This window comes from Falco cherrug (genome assembly GCF_023634085.1).
Source record: "Falco cherrug isolate bFalChe1 chromosome W unlocalized genomic scaffold, bFalChe1.pri SUPER_W_unloc_1, whole genome shotgun sequence".
In the NCBI taxonomy this organism is placed as follows: Eukaryota; Metazoa; Chordata; class Aves; order Falconiformes; family Falconidae; genus Falco; species Falco cherrug.
The window spans coordinates 7,165,908-7,188,487 of NW_026599288.1; the positions used below are offsets into that span (position 1 = coordinate 7,165,908).

Sequence of the window (22,580 nt, forward strand, 5' to 3'; positions counted from 1 at the left end):
AGCCAGAACCACCCACCCAGGTTTCCTCTGACACACCAAGCAATGGCCACGTGAATGGGTCAGTTAGCCACACAAATGCCTGACAAGTCTTAATTTCCTCTGCCAGAGTTCAGGGATCCTTGTGTATTAGGATCCTAGCCCACTCAGGCTGCTTAGTGATGTGCTCAACAGCTTAAGGGCTTGGCTCAAAAATAGTTGCGAAAGGGCAGGTGGGAGAAGGACTCAGGTTGGAGGGTTCATAGGACGTCTTTGAAGCAAGGAGGTGGTGCGAGCTGCACAACGCATGATGGATCTGTGCAAAAGATTGAGTAGTCCTGTCCTACTCAGTGGATGTGTGGGTGCTGTCTGCCCTGGGGACACCGTGAAAAAGAAGGCTGCTGCCTTGTGTTTTGCTCTGTTATAGGGAAATACCTACCAAAACTGCTTCTTCTAAGACACCTATTGTTTGGCTCAAACATTCTGGTTTATTAAAGGACATTGTGCGTTTTTTTCTCTTAGTATTGCATCTGGGTTTTTTCAGCATTTATGTTTGTTCCTCAGGCTTTTCCTCCTGCGGGTTAAGAGGTTTTGTCCAGAAATTGCGTTTTGTGAAGCACAGCAAAAGCGTAGAAAAGAAAGGCTGACTTTCTGCAAAGAAGTAAAAGGTACGGAGCAGTGTTAGAGTGTGGAGCTGTACATGGAGGTAGTGAGAAAGCACCAGAGAACAACTAATCTCAGCACATCAGTAGCTGAAGCAGGTGACTTGTAGGCACCCAAACAGAGAGCCTCTTGGGATGAAGGACCAGCTGCAAGAAGGACTTTTCCCGTGGCTCAAAGTGAGGTGTTAGAGTGTTGGAAGGAATGTAGGCAAGCCAAAGCCCTTTATGCTACTGAGAAGAGAGATGAAGTCAAAGTCAGAAGGTGATTCCAGCCATACTGTTGCACAAGTGTCTATGGAGCTGACTGTCAGAAGCAGTGAAATGCTGGGGCTGAAAGGGAGCACACTAAGCATGGACAATGACTGCTCAGGCCTTGGTCTGACATGTTCTATCTGTGTCTTTCAGGCTGCAGAACTTCTATGCTTCTACTTGTTCTGTGGTTACTTCCCAGTCACCTTCTGGAAAGGGAGCAGATTTCACATCCTACAATACAGAAAACACCATTTGATTGCCAGGGTACTCGTTTTTCATTCAGAGATGCAGCTCTGAGGCAGATACAGAAGCACTGCGGCTGAAGGAGCAGTTTTGAATTGTGTTGCATAAGAAAGAGCAGCCAAGAGAATGCACAGAAAGAACTCCCCGAGGGCTGAATTTTGTGGCCCTTTCCCCTCTTTTCTGTCCATTGCTACACCAGTCTGAAATGGGCCAGAATAGCTTCCGGGGAGGGAAAGAGACATCAACAAATGTTGGTCATGTCTTCTCATCCTTGTTGGAAAAGATGAGTCGGGAGGAGTGTTGTGAGCTGGGAGGGTGCTGGGGGGAGAGTTCCAGTTTATGTGCAGACAGAATGTTCTGTGCCTCATTTCTGTCAGCTTCAAACTAACTCTCTTTTATCTGAAGTTAACTTACTAATACTTCTCTAATACAGCTCCTGCTATGGACCAGCAGTCCGCTGTCCTCTGCACTGTCTCAGCATAACGGACAATGTCCCCAATGTGCAGAACTTACTGTCTGAGCAGAAGACACAAGGGAGGACCTCAGGACCTACAAAGCTTGCAAGCTGACCAGAAGACACAGCGTGAAAGGTAGATATAGTAATTCTGTTTCCTTGCTGAAATGCAATTGAAATACAAGAGTTTATATCCTTCGTGGCTTCTTGTAGATGCAGACATATTTTCTGTTTCATTTTGTGTTTGGTTTACTTGCAGCCCACAGCTCTTTCCAGTGTCTGAATAACAGAAATAGTCACCTGTATCAAGGAAGACACAATGTTAAAGTGGCAAATTATCTGTATTAGTAGAGGAATTGTGGACTGGCAGGTTCATTTTGGGGTCTGGAAGCTGACCTAACCATTGTATCTTCAAAAGAAGGAACATTTTTGGGTGCAATTAAAGTCACAATGAATTATCTAGAGAACCAAACCCTTCTAATGCTGCAGTTCTTCAGTTCAGTAGGACTAAAACCATCCTACCAACAGTAAAGGGTACACGCACAAGGAGCAGGTTGGGTGAGCAACCATTTTCATATTGTTGACCTAGGGCTTTTAAGTGGAAGATCCAGGATGAGCCACTCACTTTACTGATTTCTGGAACCATGTATGTTTGCAGAGCTCCAGGACTAGCGGATTTCAGGACACTGGACCAGTTTTATCAGAGAAAAATTTGAGCTTATGACCTGTGTTTAGAGACTGCTGCTGCTAGTGCAAACAGCAGTCTGTAGCAGCTTGCACTGGCCACTCGGTTTCTTGCTTCATTACTGCTCTCTGCAGAATTTCTGTGGCTGTGTTCATCTGAGAGGAAATCTGTCACAGGGAGGGAATACACCAGTTCTCTGCCTCCCCAAGGCAGTTAGGAGTTTGCTGTAGGTGTCACTGCCATGCCCTGAAGTGTCTGGCCCACTGAGGCTGAAGGCTGTGTACTTGCCCCTGAGATGATGGTCAGTGGAAGAAGCATGCCTAGTTTGGATCAGCGTACAGGTGGGTGTTACCAAGCTTACAATTCAGAGATCCCAGATTAAAATAGAGAAGGGCTTTCCCATGACTAGATATATCATCACAGGATCCAGAAACCGGGAAAGAAGAATACAGAGGTTACTGGGTTATTCTCTACCATGAGTAGCTAACGCGCTATAACCACCAACATGGACTAACCAAAAGCACCAGGCAAGGGGAGACTGGATGGGCAAGAAGAATCAGATTAAGTGTTCCACATATTAACATCCTCTGTTAAAGCATGTGGTCTTCCCAAGGTGCCAACGGATGTCTTTATTACAGGAGAGTTGTGAATCGGTGTTGATAACTGAACAGTGTCTAGAAGATTTCTGTTTTCCTGTGGTTTCTGTCCCTTTCAGGTAAATGGAAGATTTGGAGGCTAACTTAATCCAGACACGCAAAGCATGTAGAATAGAGCAAGTGGTAGCAAAATGGCTTCATCGCTCTCGGGACGGTGCATCCAGGTAAACATGTTTTTTGTGAAAGAAATATCTGTTGATCACCTTTGATCAGAGACAGCACAAGCTTGTTCCCAACAAACGGGTGGTCAGGGGTTGCAGATCTTATTCACTGTTTCAGTTGCTCTTGGGAACTATGCATGCAATAATCCCTAGGGAAAACAATGTTTTTAAGCTTCCCCCTTGGTTTCCAGGGTCAGAGGTTCCTGCTTTAACCCATTCTGGTTTTGTGAGCCACAGCTGCAGAAATACAATACTACTCAATGCGAAATACAGTTTTCTTGCAGGTGGGGTTGTACTCCTCTTTGTGTCTTGCTGTTGGCCCTTGTTTTTAGGGCAAGACTGGGCCCAGCTCACAGCTGCTTTACTTTCCTAAGGTCTGTAAATCAAAAGTAAGCTGGACTGGATCCTGGAAGAAGTAGAGAGCTGTAAATTCTCTCACTGCCTTGCTGGAGAAGGGTGTTGCTGTGATCTGTGGAGGTCGGGGCTTGCTGTGGGGCACACCTGGAGTTCTCCCACTATGTGACCACTGGGCTGGGGTAGCTGGAAGAGTTGTGGTTACAACCAGCTAGTGCCATTGTTCTGATGTCTTCAGTTTTCTGTGGAGCCTCGGGGATCACTGCAGGCCTGCACAGTGCAGAGCCACCCATGGGTACCCAGAGAAGTGCTGGCCTCCCTGTGTACTGGTGCAGCCCACTGAAAGTGGGGAGGAGGGGCGTGTATGTGTGTGGATCCATGCCCCTTCAATAAATTATCTTCCGACTGTATATTAATTAATCACTGGCTTCTTGTCTCACAGGGGCAGAGTGTCTGTGACAGACAGCACCAGTGATGGCAGTGGCCAGCCTGCCAGCCGTGTCAAACTTACTGTCACAGTATACAAAGATTTGATCCTCCATCACTATGGCTTTGAAATCTGTCCAAACCTTCCTCTTACGATTGCATCTGTCACTGCAGGTAAGCACCATTTCCTTCTCTCTGCAATCACAGATGTGACAGGCCTGAGTCGTCCCAGATAGCCTTAGTGACAAACTCCTGCAAGATTATGAGTTTCTCAGGTACCTCTGGTTGGCATGTGATCCTTGAATACTGAGGGCAGAAGGCTGTGTGCCTGTGGCGTGCAGAGTGCTTGAACATCTACCTGAATGTGATGACATGAAAGAAGTCTAAGCCAGTGGCAGCTTTACCACAAATCCTTTGCCTGCACTTGGACACAGCTGACCTTCAGGCATGCAAAGAGCTGCTTCAGAGCAAAGTTCTTTCCGGTGTTTCATCTGAAATGCATAGGAAGAATTTCATCTAATCTTAAAGAGTTCTTATTCCGCAGTGGCCCCAGTGATCTGTTGTTGAAAATGCTCTATGGGCTTACAACCCTGTAATGCCAAGAGGATCACTGTGAGTAACAGACAGCCCAGGTGAAATTCTGCTTCAGTCAAGCAGATCAACCCCTCCAGTTATAAAAAGGAGCGTTATAACTCTGCTTTTAAGGTGCCGGGGTGGGGGTTGAATCAAAACCTGTGAATCTGTTTTTTCTTTACCTTTCATTTTTGTAATGGGGACACAAAAATGCCTGATTTTTTTCCTGTTGGTGTGTGACAGCCAGAGGAAGTCTATGCCTGAGCTGGACAGGTAGGTGTTGTGGGGAGGGTGGCTGGACAGCTGGCCTGAGCTCTGCCTCTGGCTGCTCCTGTGGGCTGTGGCATTGTCTGTCTGCCTGGGGGAGCCATCCGAGTGCTTGCTCCTGTGCTTGTGGGCTGTTGAGCGTAAAGGCACTACAGTATGGTCTCTTGTCCTTTCCCACTGCTTTTGAGTGAAATTTTCTCTTTATACCCTTTCCCACTGAAATGCGGCTGAATCAGCTGAGAGTCTTGGGGTCTAGGAAGTAGGGAAGGGGGTTTTCTGTTACACTTTTCTTTCTGCCTAATCAGAAGAATCAACATTTTATTAAAAGTGAGGCACAAAGAAACCTGTCCTTTTAAGTGCTGTCCTGTCCTGCGGGAGCCCACCGCTAAAAGCCCCATGTTTAATTCCAAATGATTGTGTGTTTTGCATTTCATGTACGCTACCTGGCGTTGGGGTCTCCTTGAGGGGCAGGTGACAGGTGCGAGGTGGGTGCATGGGCAAACTCTGTCTGGCAGGGAAGTTCAACAGGGTGCTGCTGTTGCAACTGCTGGTGGAACCGGGGGCTGAATGTGTGCTCCTCACTCTTAGGCTGGAGATACACCTCCTCCTTAGCCCCTTGGATCCTGTGGCTGCTACTTTCCTGGAAAGCAAAGCTCAGAAACCATCTTTTTGCCTTGTTGTGGGTCCTGCCAGCAGACAGCATGGTTAAGGGAGGCCTTCTCCGTGCTCTCCCAGGTTGCAGAGGGGAGTCACCATGCTGGGAATGCAGCCCACATCTCCCGAGGACTGCTGCAGCACTTTGGTCTGGATGGCGGCGTGCTGGCGTATGCAGTCAGCTGCTGGGGTGAGACCCGCAGGGTCAGGCCATGGTGCAGACCTGCAGAGAGGAAGCGCTGGCTGCGGCAGCTCGCAGGTGGGTGAAGGGCAAGGCAGTGCTGCTACCCCGCAGTGCTCCTGCGGCTTCCCAAGAGCCTGTGAGTCCTTCTGCTGCACCCCAGGCAGGCCATCCCTGAAGCGGCTGTGACAAGGGGAAGGACATGGCGCAAGAGGGATTTTCTGTGGTGCAGGGGCAGCTCGTGGGACAGGCGGAGAGCCCAGGTGAGGCAGCATGGGCATGGGCAGTGGTACACCAGCTGGCATAAGGGCCCAGTGTCCTTTGGGTCCTTCGTATTGTGCCACCCAGTACAGCTGCTGAGGCAGGTGGGTGCCAGGCGAGGTGAGGAGCTGACGATGAACGTCCCCGGTGCGAGGAGGCCTGCCGGCGCGGTGCTGCTGTGACTAACAGTGTGCTGGTCACCCGCAGGGAGCACTGCCGAAGGGAAGCTGCAGCCAGGCGACCAGCTCCTCAGGATAAACTCTACCGCAGTGGATGACATGTCTGTCGAACGAGCGGCTGACATCATCAGGTGTGGTCCCTCATGGCCCGTGGGACGAGGCGGCGGAGGGCTGAGAGGGGAGGTGCGGGGACTGGGTCTCATCAAGGGTGGCGAAGGCACATGGCCCTGTGGGCCTGACACATGGAGCTGGGCCTTGCTCAGTGGGGCCTGCCCCGCAGGACCAGCCCCGGGGAGCAGGGTGCCCCCTCTTTCCTCCGCCATGTTGCTGCTTGCTGGCTGGGAGCGGTCCCTCACGGGGCGGGCGGAGGGGCTAAAGGCCTCACAGGCACCATCTGCCACAATGGTGGGGAGAAAGGCACAGGCATCTGCTGACCCTGGCTGACTGCGTGTCTCTGTTGCAGGGAGGCTGGTGACGAGCTCGTCCTAACTGTCCTGCGCTGCACGTCGGTAAATGGCCTTTCTTCAGCACTCTCAGCATGCCCTGCGGCACTGCTCCAAGGTGGCCGTGCCCAGCAGCATGGCCCTCAGGGAAGGTGGGGTGGCTGGGCTAGCACACAGGCTTCGCAGGGGCCAGGAGGCCACAACTGACTAGGATGTAGGCAGATCTCTTCAGCAAGTGGTGGCCGAGCCCACCACGGACAGCCCGGCATGCTCCCTGTGTGCTGGGGCTGTCTGGGCCATGGAGGCACCCTGAGCACGAAAGGCAGGTGCTGGGGCTGCAGGCCCACATGTGCCTTAGGTGCTGCTTGGAAGCTCCTGAGGTTTTCCTTGTTGAGTGCTGGCAAAATTTTCTCCAGCTGTGTCTGGTTAAGGGCCAGGGCCTGGGTGTGGATCGTACTTTGGGAATAGAAGGAAGTTTTAGTACAAAACTTTGGTGCTGATTGCCCATTTCTGTAGCATAAAATTCCCCAGAAAACACGTGCTGCCAACGTGACGTGTATATCCATGTGGTTTTCAATGTGTGCAAAAGCTGAGCTGCAAAGCAAGGACAAAATTGGGTTTGTGTGCTTTTTGGCTTCTCGTGATGTATGAAAGTGGCCTGAGGGGGATTTCCCCCCTGCTTCTCCCTGGAAAGCATTTGGGAAGTGTTTTTCATTTGTTTGGAGGTTTTTTTATTTTTATTTATTCTTAGAAACAAGAATGATGGCTCCTTCAGTTGACTTACTGGAACTCTCAGGCTTAAGGTCATGAGATTTCTTGGCCACTTAGTAAAGGTACATTAAACAGAAGATCTCTTAAATATATTTTTCCTGCCCAGAGTTTCCCAGGTGTTGGCATTCAGTGGATGTGCACAAAGCCAAAGTAACCAGAACAATTTTAAGAAGACCCACCGAACAGTGGCTTCCCTGTTTTGTGAATCTGATCTCTCTTGCCTAGTATGTTGGCTGTCGTTCTTGCCAGCACTTGATCCGTCTGTAGAGATCAAGGAAGAAGTGAGTTAGTTATGCAAGACCTGAATGCTTGCCAAAAGGGGGAAAATGAAACGGCTTTTCAGAGAGAAAAGGCTTTGGAAAACTTCATGGGATTTGGAACACCCTTCACAGGCCTTCATGCATTGTGGAGAAGCAAACAGGGCACAAACCCATTTTTGTTTTTTCCTTTGCAGGTCACTTTAAGGACATCTCCAAATACAGCCAAGGCTGATCTTGGGTTTGGGGTTGGCTCTTGCCCCACTGTGAAGGCAGCTGTGCTTAGAGCTGAGAGGTAACACCTCCTGTTGATGGACACCAGCCCCTCTGCCGGGGCTGCTCTGGCCACACTAGAAGGGAAGCGGGAGCCCTTGGCCCTCCTTAGGGCAGCTGTGGGCCGTGATGCTCCCTACAGCCCCGCAGACTCTGGAAGGGATTGCTGGCCGGACACAGACACTCCCGCCTGCCTCCCTTCCTCCATCCTCGCTAAATGGCCTATGGGCAAGATGGGGCTTTGGCAGGTTGGAGGCACCTGCGCTTCTGGCAAGAGTGTAGGGATTGCTCCGCCTCAAAGTTGTCTAGGAGGATACTGAGGTATAGTGCCTCTCTTCTTCTTAGGGAATATCATGCTTTCCCAGAGCAGGACATTTGGGCACAAAACCTCGGTGGTTCCTAGGCTTACATGGAGTTTGGTAGGATCCTGTAATGGTGAAAGCACGTTTATGTGACAACAGTGCAACGAAGTCAAGTTGGCATTTTCCCTTTTGGGCAGTTTTCTTAAATATTTGCAATATGAAGAGTATGCTCTAGAAACCCCAGCTGAGCTGGGAAGTTTCTTGCTGTGTTCTTGTGAGGCACTGACAGTGCGTGGGTTGTCCGTCACTGCAAGGCGCTCTGCAGTTTATTGTACTGTTAGCCTCACTGCAAGCCAGCTGTTGGTACATTAACAGTCATTCTGCAGGATCCTGACTTCATTGCAGGAGTTGGGGGGTTGCCTAAACACAGTAGCTGGCTATCATGCCGTGAAATTAGGAGTATGTACATGTGTGTCCACTTGTTGGACAGCCGGAGTTGGGTTCAGAAGGCAGGAACTGCCCGGGTCAAAAAGGCCTTTAGCAAGCCTCCTCTGCCTCTCATATGGAACAGCAACAGACTGAGCTGCCGACTGAGTGCTGTTATTTTTTCAGGGTGGGCCTAAGTCATCGTTTCTTACTGCAGAGAAGAGGGCAAGGCTAAAAACAAACCCTGTGAAAGTACGGTTTGCAGAGGAAGTGCTGGTGAATGGACACACGCAGGTCAGTGGGGCATGGCTGCAGCAGGTGCAGGGGGCACTGCATGCTGGGAAGAAACGGGTCTGTCCTGTGGACAGATGCCAGGTTGGGGTTAGCATGACCAGGACCTACAGAGTGGCTGCACCCTCTCTGTGCTAGTCTGCCCTGGATAAGCATCCAGGCATCCAATCCCAGCTTGTTTGCTAGGCTCACAGGTGATGGCGGGGGCGGGGGGGGGGGGGGAAGTGCTGATATCCAGAGGGTTTTATCTTTGATTTGTTTACTCAGAGTAATGGAAAATACTTGCATATACTACTTTTGTCTTTTTACAATCAGGTAAACTTTAAACCAGGATTACACAGCTGTGGGAGGTAGCAAGCATCTTGTGAGGTGCCAATCTCTCCATAGTAAACCTTAGACTGAAGTTTGGGCATGACAAATCCTAACACTGAAGATGAGAGGTGGATCCTACTGTCCATGCCAGGTTTATTTGCAGCCAAAGTAGCTGCGGTGTCTCTTCCTGGCCCTCAGCAGTGTTCAGGCAGCTTTGCGTACAGAGAGTTTGGTACTGGTGGTTTTGCTTTGCTCTTAAATTTTGACATGTTTTCTAGGTGATAGGGTGACAGCTTGTTGTGTTTCATATCCTTGCAGAAGGTTTCAACAGAGCATTCAAGCTACCTCTGTAACAGACCATCTGCAAGCTGAGCCAGCCTGTTCTTATGTGAAACAAGATCCCAGCTCACTGGAGGAGTGCTGCAAATTTAGGGTTTCTACCACTGGGAACAAATAAGCTGGGTAGATATGGATATGCCTGTAGCAGAAAAGGACAAGCAGTGAGAACACTTGCAGCTTCCCTGAAGCGCAAACAGCTCTTAAATGATACCTTTTTATTTCCGTGTAACTTAGTAAGCTCAGTGTCATTGGGATGGACTGGGGTCAGCTGGGGAATCTTTATTGAGTTTTCCTTTTTCCTTTTGGGCTGAAAAATTTCAGTCGTCAAAATCCCCCACTCATGTCCCCTGCTCTTGAGTGCTGTTCAGTTGTTCAGATCTGACCCAATCTTGCTGCTTTGCACTTCGCAGTGATGATGAACCATCCCCTAGGCCCTTTTCTTCTTCCCTTCTGGGCTGTCTCTTGTTTCCCATCTCTGGTGGTAGCGAGCTCTCCTGACCCAGCTCAGGCAGAGCATCCCTGTGGCAGGTGTTTCTTCTTCTCTCCCTGCACCAGGCTAAAGGCGATGTTTTGCGAATGTGAATGCTTTGGTGCTTGTGCCTGACTCCAGGCATGCTGGGACTCCTTCATCTCTGGCTTGCTCTCCAGAACAGGAGAGGGTCAGGCATGACTCCTGACATGTTTACCAGTAAGTCTCTCTAGACTCTGGGATCCTTTCTTTCCTGCTAAGTTGTTGCCAGATGTGCTAGAGCTGCTGCAACTTGCCTGTGCTCTACTAAGGGCTGTGTTCACATCCCTCAGATCTTACTGACAGGTAATCGTGTCCTGCCTGAGCATTATGGGAGGTGGGCCACCCTTCCTGACACACATACTGGACCCCTTACGTTGTTGGGAGATGGAACAGAGAAGAGGAGAATGTGCTCTGGAAATGGTCCCAGGCAGACATGACTGAGAGGCCTTGGGCAAGGCTGATCATAGGATACAGCCAGACATGAAAATGTCAGCAGTCTCTTCTTTTTCTTATAGCTGTAGGGTCACAGTAGTATCTGCCTGGGAGCTTCCGTGGAGCTGTTTCAGCCAGAGGTTGGGCGCTCCGTTGTAATTTATGGAGGTCTCAGATCTGTGCCGTTCGCTTACTGATTGCGAGGTAGATCTTGAGAGGCCTGAAGAAGGTAATTCCAGAGGGAATGCTGTACTCTGCACTTCCTACAAAGCCCCTTCCGATATTCTGCTGAGCAAAGTTAACCATACCTTTGCAAGTGCAGAAAAGGGACAAAGTCATTTAATGAGAACATAAAGGTAAGAGAAATTAATCTGGGTGTTGGGGTACCACAGGTGTTAGCTTCCCTTTTTACCAGTTGGATATGGACCCTGTTTTGACAATAAAATATTAGCAGAAAGGGAGAGTAAATGAATTTGTTGCACATTTTATGACTTCTTTCTGGAAAAGCGCTATTCACCATAGACAGCAGCAACTGTGCTTGAGTGTTTTAGAACTGCTTTCCTTTCAGTGGACTGATGTATTAAGACAGCCAAAATGGGTATTAGGGCCCTGGAAAACTGCAAAGCCTCCTGTTTCAGTAAATATACTGCTCTTGTCATCTTAATGGAGCATTGCTAAATGATCTTTGTGGCAACTGGAAGGAACTCGGAGGCTGCCTTCTGCAGATGAAACCTGAAACTCCAAGCTGGGAACATAAATTGTTAATAAGCCTCAGTGCTATCAAGCCTCCATTTTCTGTTGCGAACTTATTATGTATTTCCATAAAACTGGATGATATGCAAGAGACTGGTCCCTCAGGATCCTCAGGTCAGTGTCATTATTAGAAGCTGGGGGCCTAGCTGTAACATGGAGTTAATCAGCCTTGCACTAGACAAAACAGGAGGGTTACAGCTGCTTACGCCATAGCAACAGCTTTCCAAATTAATTCATAGTAATCTATTAGAGCCTGCACAAAAGGAGAGAAATCCCATCTGGGTGTTCTGGCCAGCTAATTGGATCTAACTAGGAGAGTGGTGAATCTTAATTTCTATACGAATTTTTATATATATATATTTTTGTATAATTTTTATATAGATTTCAAGTTTTGCTGTGTGCTGGCTATACAAGGCCCCATTGATCTGATAGGCAGAAGGTGCGAGAGCTGCCGGAGAAAATGTGCAGTTGGTGTAAACCAGCATCCCTTTTCTGAAAGTGGTGGAGGACCCAAAGCCTGTCAGAGATGTGATGTGTTTGTGCTACTTCGCAGAAAGGAGTTAGAGCTTGGGCTCAGAAATGGTGGCAATGTTCACTCTTTTTCCTCAGTAATGACTGTAGGCAGCTTGAACCCCACAAAAGAGGGAGGGGAGGAACAAGGAACAAGATTCAGAAGCATTCTGTGTTTGTTCTGGTAGTACTTCCAGGACATATGGGCTGTATATCAAGAGGGACCATGGTTATGAGATTGATAAGGTATCGAACAGCAAATGAAACACAGGAGAGGTCACCTTAGAAATTCCATCCTCAGCCTTGAGACTGTCATGACAACTTTTTAAGATAGCAAAAATGTGGTGGTCCAAGAACGTAAGAAAGGTATGCTGAATGGGAAGTCCAGGGGTGGAGGAGTAAATCTTCTTAGCACTGAACAAGAAGAATAAGGCTGAAAACAAGGAACGTGCAAATGAGCTCTACCAAAGGGAGTAACGTGGGAGGCTGAAAGGTGCAGCTCTAGACAGCCCCAAAAGGACAGAGACCAAGAACCCAGACCCTTCTCAGAGCATCCAATGGAGGTGCTTTTGCTATGGAAGTCATTGCCTTGTCTAATGCATTTGAGACCTATCTCAAGAAACCCTGGTGATACCATCTCCTGTTTGGGAAGACCCAGAGTCACAAATCTTAGGGCAATCCTCAACAGAAGTTGGGTTTGCTGAATTCTACAGCCTTCCCATAGCGTGCAAGATCTGTTTGTGGTAGCATGGAGGGTTTGGGTAGCTTTTGAGTTGAAGTCATGGCTGCTGCCAGTGGGACAGTGTCAGTGTCGGGGTTAGTGCTGCTGGTGCCCAGTAACAGGACAATGTCTTTTCTGGCAGACATCTGACCTTTTCTGGTAATGAGCTGGCAAGATGTCTCTCAGCTTTCAGTATCTGCCAGATCTTCCTGCGCCATGTGGGAGCTGAACAGTGGGCATATCTGGGCCATGTGCAGCTATTGCACTGCTTGGAAATTTATGATAAAGGCATTTATAAATGCTTTCTTTCCCTTGTTCCATGCCAGAAGCATAATCAGGAAATAAAGCTTGGTGCCACAGAAGAGTATTGCAAAAGCAGAGAAAGATGTCCATTTATACCGGGATGTGCTGCGTCAGGCAGAGAAGCCTGGTGCCCGGAGGCTTAACATCCAAGGATTAGTGCTGTTGCTTTTGTTCTGCAGGGGAATTCTCTTCTCTGTATGCCCAATGTTCTCAAGGTATACTTGGAAAATGGACAGACGAAGGCTTTCAGGTTTGAGACAAGCACTACAGTGAAGGTAATGATGCTTGGTTGTCTGTCTTTGTTCCCACCACCTGAGTTCAATCCAGTAGCAAAGGTGCATGCAGTGGAACTTGCAACCTCTTGGTTGTATTGACCAGCTAGTGGGAACTGGATTGCTGACTGATGCTGAGCGTGCTGGATTTTCCATGCCCTTCCTGCAGAGGAGGCACTGCTTTGGTTCACCCCTGTTTTCTTCTCAGCAACCAGCTGTCACAGAACTAGCAGGAACTTGGCTATGAGACCACTACAGCTTTGCGAACTGTGATTGAAGTTGGGCCAAGAGGACAGGTTGGTGGGGGACTGGCAGATCAGCAGCTGTCCAGACAAATGTTGCTTTCCTTGGAAACCACACGGAAGAATACAGAGGAGGTTTTTTAATACAGCACTGACAACGTGCATCCCTGAGAGAGAGAACCAGTCTCCTGGCTTGGGACTTCGGCAGTGAAGTCCAGGTTTGGATATCACATGAACTCAGCAAGTGCAGTTGTGCCAGTTATTTAAAGTGCCTCATTTCTGCACTGGTGATAATGTTCCCCTGTGCCGACAGGAAGACTGATTAACCCCTCGAGATGAAAAAGCAGTACCGCCTTCCTAGGATCACTTGAGCTTGGAGGCATTATAGACAAGTTACCATAATTTTCTTCACAATACAAGGTGCTCATCTCCAGTGCCATTAATCTAGCACTTTCCTTAATTGCCGTGTTTAGACACAGGCTTACAAATTTAAGTTTTTCTAGCCTGGTCTATAGAGTTGTGCAGTATTTACGCTGGAGTTAATAAGATTTGCCTGTACACAGTAATTGGAGGCCATAATTTTTTTTCAAGGATATATGGTATCCTGCAGCAGTGCAGTTACTGTGGAAAAGATGCATGATGGACAGGCATTGTGGAGTTATCATGCTGAAAGAACATCAAGGGGGAAGCAAGGAGATCTTATTTATAATGCACAGAAAACTTTCCTCAGAAAGGAGTTTATTGTGTGGTGCATCTGGACTTCACAAAACTGTTGTGGTCTCTCATTCAAGTAAGTTTCTGCAGGTCTTGTGACTTGCAAGGCAGAGAAAAAGAAAATAATGAAATAAAGCAAGAAAGTAGTAAGGAAAGGAGTGATGATTTATAAAGAGATACTTATTTTCCAACCTGCAAGGCATTAATTTCAAAACAATGGATTAGCTCTTCATGTTTGACTTGAGTTGCTCATGTCAGACCTGGAACAAATTTTTCCCTACTGGAGTTGAGTGCAACCCTCACCAGAATCATCACAGAAACACTCAAAGGGGTAAAATGCTTCCTAAGTTAGGTGTTTTCAGAAGTTCCTCTGCTGTTTGAGAGATCCTTGCTTAAAGCTGAGATGAGTCAAACATTTATGCTTGCCTCAAGAGGTTTGAGTGAGTCAAAGGAGTTGTCTTTCAATTTGTATTCAGTCAAGCCTTATGTAATGCTTTCTGTTTGGCAAAAATAAACTTAGTCATTTCCATGACACTTAGTATTCCAACACAATTCTACATACAATTGAAACACCACTTTCAGCCAGATTTGTTAAGACTTTTGCAACTATGCTCTCAAGTTGTTGTTTATTGGTGGGGAGAAGTGTTTTTCATAAGTTCGCTATAGTTTCTTCAAAAGGTGTCATAGAGTTCTAGCAAGCTAGACTGGTTAGCAGCAAACTTTTGGATCAAGGGTGAAAGAAGGTGCTCAACAACATCAAACTAAAAACTGCAAGCCCAAAACTTTCTGCGTAAAGCAGCCCAGGACATGCAGCTTTAGGAAACAGATTTGATGCCTGTTATACCCTGAAGTTTGCATCTTACTACACTCTTACCACAGCAAGCTGTAGTTTTCCTACCTTGTCTTCCTGATCTACTGAAATGTGTTGTCCTCCCTTTATCTGTGCTTCCTCTGCAGTTCCCTTGACTCCCTTCCTTACCAGCTGGCTGGCATCAGTGGACATGGGTGGCTCTGACGACCATCCTGCTGACTGCCTGACTGGCATATTCTTTCATTGCCCAGACATCCAGCTGGGATGGCACAGCAGCTACCTGCCAAGCTTCTGCTTGGTGTTCCAAAGAGGCTGCCGTCTCCCATGCCTTCACTTCTGATCAACTTGCAGGCTTTGTATAACCTTGAGACCTCTGTGGTTTGTCTAGGTCGATGGGTCCAGAAGTGGTCAGTGAAGAGGTATAAGCAGTACATCATATAGGCATTAGTTTCCTGTGAAACAGCACTAAAAATGTCATGCTGTGTTGCAGCACCAGGCATGTTCTTGGCTGCAGAGAATTTTGTGTCTGGCCAGTGCCCTTTCAGTGCTGTCCCACACAGCTGCCAGCACAGGCTGGAAATATCCATGTTTGTGTGGTGTGCTAGTGGTGCTCAGCAGCTCTGTGTCTGAATTCTGTTTGACCATTTATGTGCCTTCCCTTCTCAGGACATTGTTCTCACCTTGAAGGAGAAGCTCTCCATCCAAAGCATTGTGCACTTTGCCCTTGCTCTGGAGGAGCAGTACAACATGGCAAAGATCCACCTGCTGCATGAGGAGGAGCTCATTGAGCAGGTGAGAAGAGCCCCTTGCATGTCCTTGCAGCCATGCTGGGAGGGGGCACCAGTACGAATGAATTGTGGCCGGTGAGATGCAGAGAGAGCTGAGCTCGTGACAGTGTCACAAGAGGGAATGAGCTCGGCCCCATCTCCAGAGATGCTGTCCTCTCTGCCTGTTGCATGTGTCACCCCTACATTGACCAGAGCCTTTGGAGAAATGGTGCTTTCATAAGCATCACATTGTTTAGAGAGCCCACAGAGCAATACCTGTGGGCTGGTACTGCTTGGACTACATCAGACGACTGAGGATGAACATGCTTTGTGCCACCTATCAGACAGGTCCATCTACAGAGGACTGTTTGAGACCGTCTTAAAATAGCTGCATACCCAGCTATTTACGATTCCGTAGGTAGTCAAGAGAGTTAATCCAGCCAGGTGCCACTTGGATGAAATTCTCAATCTGCAAACATGAGGTTAGCTCTGACAGTAATTCTGTTGCTCTGCTAGTAAATCTGAGCTGATCTAAGGTGTGAGAATGTGCCCACTTGGTAGATTCATCTCCGTGCTGTTGACTGTTGATTGGTGATCCACTGTGATGCAGAGAAGGTTCAGTAGCTGATGCTGTCCAACCGCTGAGCACGCGTGCCTGAGAATTTCTGCTTTGTTTGAGTTGGTGAGCCTGTATAGGATTTGCCCAGAATAAAATATGCTAATTTATAATGCAGGGGTTAATGTATTGACATTATGATGATGAACCAAGTGTCTGTTTAGCACTGCTGTATCTTATGACTGACGTTAAAAGCAGAGAAGCTTGCCCTTTCCTCTGTCATTATATGGCCTTCATGCCTCTGTCCTAGCTTATCTACTGCAGGTATACGAGATCAATGGGTATTTAATGAAGTTTTGCTGTCAAAGGACTTCCAAGCTACCACAGGGAGAAGTAAAAAACCAGAAGAACCAAAGATAAAATTACAAACCCTAGCAGTCTCCTTCTGATTGCGAAGGACAACAGCTAATCTGCAGCCAGCCCAGTTGCCAGTAGCTTTACATGATTTCTATGAGTTCATACAAGCCAGAGGCTTACTGTGCATTTGTGAAGGGAGGGACTACAGCAGTAGTTGTGGCGTAATGCTGTTTGTCTGTTGCAGGTGGTCCAAAAACGAGAATGTCATGACTACCGGTGCCTCTTCAGAGTCTGCTTTGTCCCAAAGGATCCCTTAGACCTCCTGCAGGAAGACCCAATTGCCTTTGAGTATCTCTACCTGCAGGTGAAATCGAGGCATTCCATGCTTCAGGATCTCTTCTCACCCAATTCTCATTTCTGCTTGAAACCAAAGCATACTTCAGGCCAGTTCAGTTATAGGATTGTGAAATGCAAAGCTCTTAAAAACAGAGCATTCGGATTCAGTTTGCCTTAAATTCTTAAATCAACTATTAGTTGGCTTTTTAACAGAAAGAGATTGAAATGAGCCAGGTGGCTTCGTTTATTTGGTTCATGGTAGCCATATCCTGACTTCTTGAGCTCCTGTCATCATGCTAACTCTGCTCTCTTTGTTCCAGAGCTGCAGCGACGTACTTCATGAAAGATTTGCTGTGGAAATGAAATGCAGTGTGGCATTACGTCTAGCTGCTCTACACATACAGGAGAGGATCTATGCTTGTGCTCAGCCACAGAAAGTATCCTTGAAATACATTGAGTAAGTTCCCAGACTTCTGTATCATGTTGTGACTAAGCCTGGCAAAAGAAGGAGCCAACTAAAAGTGGCATCAGCTCTATGTTTGCCCATTCTGGATAGAAAACTGTCTTTGACCCAGAGAGACTGCAGTCTCTTGGTTGTGCCAGTCATTTTAGGGCAAGGTGGCTTCACAAGCCTCCCTGTCTTTAACCGGCTGAGCTGCTTGAACAATCTGGACCTTATAGCGTCTGGGCACATCCCTAAACTGAGGGAGGTTCTGTACTGTAGTTAGAGCGGGGACGTGAAATTGCCAGCCTCTCACATAGTTGTGGTTAGCTGGGCTGCTCCTGCCAGTATACTAAGATTTGCATGCAGTAGTTGAGAGAGAGGATAATCATCAGCTTTGCACAGCCAGTACTTTACATCTCTTCATCCACCAGAGCTACATCAGAAGTATCTAATTTCAACATAGGTGATAGGTCCTGTGAAGTAGTGGGATCTGGGGAAAAAAAAAATAAATGCTTTCACAAGCAGCAGGTGTGCTGTGCTGCACGGCAGTGGTCTTAGACCACGCTTGCCCTAAAGAGCAACCCTGCTTTAAGAACTTGTGATGAGCCAGTAATTAAATAACAGTGTGGTAACTGCACCGTTGAGCTTCTGCCAGCCCATGCAAGCACCACTGATACCTTGCATACAGCCAGACATCTCTAACCACTTAGAGTTACTGGAGAGTGAGAAGCGACTGTAGACAAATGCAGCATTCTTGGTTCCTGAATATTTAATGCGGGGGCTTGAACAAACTGTTCAGCAGAACAGATGGCCCACAGCGTTGGGTCTAGGGAACTGGAGATGTCAAAATGTAATGTCACAATGTCTTGTGACCGAAGGAAAGTGACTGTAAAGGCAGAATCTTCATCCGCTGTGTGGCAAGGACAGGTGAAGACCATTATGCTGACGAAGCTTGTAGGTTGTCTCCTGTATAACCACGTAAAAAGAGGCATTCTACCTGAAAGTGCACGCTGCTCCAACCCCACCTCCGAACCCAGAAGCAGATGCACACAGGAGTGAATGTGCGTGAGGCAGGCAGGTTGCATGAGCCATGCAGACGTGTTACAGCACCCTGAGGCTGGGTGCATCCTGGTCTAGCATGGTGTCTTTGCCTTTCCCTACCTCTGGCCAGCTGCCCTGCTGCACATTTTACTGTGTGGCTGGGGAACAGCACAGCTGGGGGTCCCCTTTGCTTCCTTTCCTGTCTTTCCGGCAGGAGGGACTGGGGAATCGAAAACTTCATCTCACCAACTTTGCTTCGAAACATGAGTGGGAAGGACATCAAGAAAGCCATCAGCTACCACATGAAGCGTAACCAGGTGCTACTGGACCCTCGGCAGAAGGTAGTGTGTGTCCCCTGGGTTCAAGGTGCTGCCCCCCAGGATGGCGGCTGCATCTCTCCAGGCCAAAAAGGCAATGTCTTTCCTCTGTGGGTTGCTTCTCTGTGGCATCACTTGGGGCTTTTCTCGTATCTTTTCCTCTTGTAACTTCCTCTGCTGCACACGTAACGCTAATATCCCTGTGCAGTGTGTTCTGCTGCAGTTTGCTTGCGGGGTTGCCAAACGGCAGCCGTGGTAATGTGGGATGGTCCTGTACATCTGTGGCCTATCCAGACCAAGCTAGATGCGTTGGTCAAATACTAAGTCCTGTATCAAAAGAACATCTTATAGCCTACAGGCTAGCTCGCAAACATCAATCTGTCATGTTCCTAAACAGTATTTCTTCTCTTGCAAAATGAAGCATATGCTCGCAGCAGTTCAAGTGCGCCTGAGCTACCTGCAAATACTGGGAGACCTAAAGATGTACAATGGGAAGATCTTTAATGCCACCCTGATGGTACGAGTGCTGTTTATTTATGTAATCGGGTTTTGGCGTACTGTCCTATTGCCTTGCTTTCTGCACCTGTTATGACAGTGTACTTGGACAATAACTGCAAAGTTAGGGCACAAGAAGCAGTTCTAACCCTTTTTCTTCACCAGTGGGTAAGATCGTGTCTTAACCAAAGCAAACCCTAGGTAAAGCAGAAATATTGAAATATTTTTCTGAATTGATTGTTGATGTGAGACTAGCAACCTCTTACTGAGTCTCCTTCCCTATCTTTGCTTTGATGCTCATAGAAAATGTAACATTAGCCTTGGCGGTGCTGTTTCAGCCAGCCCCAGTCACATCGCTTTTCCTTGTCCTGGGATGTCATAATAAATACTGGTGACAGCCTCTGCTAGGGTAACTCAGCATAGTTCCATTGAAGTGAACAGCATACCAGCCTACACAAAATTATGCATATTTTTTCTAATGGAAAGTTTTCACTCTTGCTCTTCAGGTGAGCTGTCTATATTTGGTATGTTGTAAATTACTGAAGAGATCTTGGGGGTGGTTCATGAACTCTTGGAAATATATTTGTCACGCTTAAACCTTACTGTAAAAAAGAACATTTCCCTTATCACAAGAAGTTTCTTGTTTTGGTTTGGTTGGGTTTTTTTCACCTGTCCCCACTTGGATCTGTACTGAACTGTGAACCACAGCTGTTTAGTACAGAGAGCTGAGCAGCACAGGTAGCTCTGTACCAGTAGAGGACCTTACTGATGGGTTGCAGTAATTCCTAGGTCTGCACTTGTGCGCAAAGAGAATGATTTCTTCCAAATTATACGGGCATTACATAATTTTTTTAAGTGTCTGATGCTAACAGAAAGTGTTGACATTTCTTCCGAAGTCAAAAATGCCTTCGTGAAGTTTCTGGCCAGCTCCAGTAGGTCTCGCTAGGTCTGTCTGGCACAGCCTGGCAGGTGACACTTCCGATAGCAACCTGCTGCTGCCCACCTCTTTGGATCTGCTAGATGGCTGATGCATCTCTGGGGCTACCTGCCTTGGGGGGCACAGGGGAGCTGGCGGTCCCCAAGGCAGAGAAGAGAACGGCCAGGAGCAGGTGACCTGACTGCCTGTAAGTAACGAGGGGCTCCTTTGCTGATGGTTACAGCCCAGTTGTAAAGAGAGTCCAGTGTTCAGGTACCACGCAAGATCAGATGGCTGAGGAGTCCCTGCCTGGCACAGGTGAATGGGTTCCTGCTGAGATTTTTGCTACACATTTAACCTTTCCCCCTACAGCTACAGGACAGAGAATCATATGTTGCCTTGCTGGTGGGTGCCAAGTATGGGGTGAGCCAGATTATCAATAATAAGCTCAACATCATAACAAGTCTGGCGGAGTTTGCAAACATCAGCAGGGTGGAGCTTACAGAGGAGTCTGAAAAAGTGAGCATGGTGAAAATCTACCTGCAGGATCTGAAGGTATGCGGTCCTTTCATGATGGCCAGCATGTGGTTGTGTCGGGGCCAGAGAGGAAGTAGAGGAGTTATTCACACCGTCTATTCTTTTCAAAATCTGACATTTAGGTGATGGTGTCATCAGTACAAAAGGCTTAGAACAGACTCAGAAGGGAAAGCTCATAGGAAGAATACAAAATGACTGAAGGAAAGTGATTCTTCCTGCAGTACTCCATCAGTGAGACATATGAAAGAAACAAAACGAGAAAAAACCAATTGCTCATCTTTCTCTGTGCCTCATGCAGAAACAGAGTGCTCTGCAATGATGGCAGTATGGGAGAGGGAATGGATTTTCAGTGTGCAGCACGTAGTTGCAGATTGTCATACAAGCGGTATTTGTCTATGCTAACATTTTTTACTGTTTCCTCCACCACCACCACCCCCTCACCAAAAAAGCTGCTGACTCTGCTGCTGGAATCAAACAGTGCAAAAGATCTTGTCTGCCTCATCATTGGCTATTACAGACTGTTCGTGGATGCAAATATCTCCATATTTACCTGGGGAGAGAAAAACCAGCAACTGCATCGTGTCTCGGCTGAAGAAGGTTTAAAAAAACCCCAGTCATTTTTTGGCCAAAGGGTGGGGAGAAAGTGGGTGGATCCTCCAGCATTAAAGGTGTTATTTCCTCCTGGGAATAGCATCATACTAGACCAGTAGCCTAGGGGTGTGCAGTGCCAGGTTTCCATCACCCCCAGACACGTTGGGCAGGGGAAGAGCACCAGTAACTGGCAGCTTTTCCCGGGAAGTGAAGGCTGAGTGCCTGTCATCGAAATGGCAAACGCGGCACTGAGCGCTTGTGCTCTTTTCACCAGCCTCCTGAGCAATTTCCCTGCTGCTGGCATCCCTCAGCCAGGAGAGAGAGGATCTGTTTGCCTTGCTGTCCTGTCCCTTGTCAGCGTAACTGCAGCCTCGTAGGTGTTGCAGACTGAGGCTTTAGGTAAGGGTTTAGCTGGCTGCTCTTCTGCAGCTCCCTCCGGTACTGCTCTGCAGTAAAAACAGGCAAAGCAGGCAGGAGGAACCAAGCCTCTGCGGACAGGTTGTGGCCCTGCAGTTCAGATTGCACCTTCTTCACCTTGTTTGCTGAGGAGCAAGTGAGGGCAGAGCTCTGTGGGCTTTGCATCCCTGCTGTGCAGACAAGTTCCTAGCCTTTGTCTGGCTGTTCCTCCTTTCTGCTGCAAAGAACGGGCTGACAGATGTGTTTAAATCCCAGGCTACGAATCTCGAACTTGCAGTGATTCTGAAGACTCCTGGGAGCTGGATTCCTCCTCAGAGCATTGCGTGGATGCTCCTTTAGCATACAGCAGCACCCAGTGGAAGGAGGAGGAGCTGGGAGAGCTCCACAGTCTGGAGAAGGACAGCACAAAGCCCCAAGCTGGAGGAGGTGACCAGTGTGGTGGGGGTGACAATGCAACAGACAGCGCATCCGAGACTTCAGATTCAGCCAACACCGAGAGCCGAGGGTTTAAGACAAGTGGCTCCAGTGACTCTATGGATGCACTGGAGGAAGATGAGTTGGAAGCTTGCTCTTCCTCCAGGCCGGAGTTCTTCCACTTCTACACACCAACAGTGCAGGAGATGAGCAGCTCATACAAGAGCTTCCCCATTCATGCTGCAGGAGGCTCCAGCAGGGCCGAAACCAGAGACTACTTCTGTTTCTTGCAGGTGCCACATGCAGAGGAGCCTGGGTGTGAAGACGGACCCTCTGAGCAGAGAGGGGACGGCACTGGTGCGTCTGTGCTGGAGACCAAGCTGTCTGAGAAAAACGCCGTGGGCTATTACAACCTGTGCTACAGCGTATCCCCTGCAGGCAGCATGGAGAGGAACAACATCGGGGGCAGCCTTCAAAGAAGCCCTTGGGAAGATGGGTTGGCCCAGGAAGAGGCACTGTGTGGAGCAGAAGGGATGGCAGAGGCAAGCGACCTCATTTTGGAGCCACCCCCGGGCTTTGGTGACACCAGCTCTGAGGAGGAGTTCTATGATGCTGCAGACAGGCTCAGCCCTCTGGATGCCCTGGCAGGTAAACCCTCACCCATGTGATGCAGGTCACCTTCCACCCCCTGGGCTGGGGTGTTGCCTGTTTACCCTGTGAAGTT

General features: G+C 48.2%; 1 protein-coding gene across 1 annotated transcript in view; it reads left to right on the forward strand.

Annotated features, from left to right (window-relative positions):
* The window catches only part of FRMPD1 (FERM and PDZ domain containing 1), a 60,063-nt gene that overhangs the window by 33,850 nt on the left and 3,633 nt on the right, over positions 1-22,580 (forward strand). The window contains 15 exon segments of the mRNA XM_027813131.2: positions 1,567-1,723; positions 2,988-3,092; positions 3,886-4,043; positions 6,013-6,115; positions 6,448-6,493; positions 8,643-8,750; positions 12,808-12,903; positions 15,334-15,459; positions 16,592-16,711; positions 17,004-17,140; positions 18,384-18,510; positions 18,908-19,003; positions 20,270-20,452; positions 20,884-21,031; positions 21,698-22,504. Coding sequence (XP_027668932.2) covers positions 2,992-3,092; positions 3,886-4,043; positions 6,013-6,115; positions 6,448-6,493; positions 8,643-8,750; positions 12,808-12,903; positions 15,334-15,459; positions 16,592-16,711; positions 17,004-17,140; positions 18,384-18,510; positions 18,908-19,003; positions 20,270-20,452; positions 20,884-21,031; positions 21,698-22,504 — 2,356 coding nt within the window. The 5' untranslated portion in view covers positions 1,567-1,723; positions 2,988-2,991.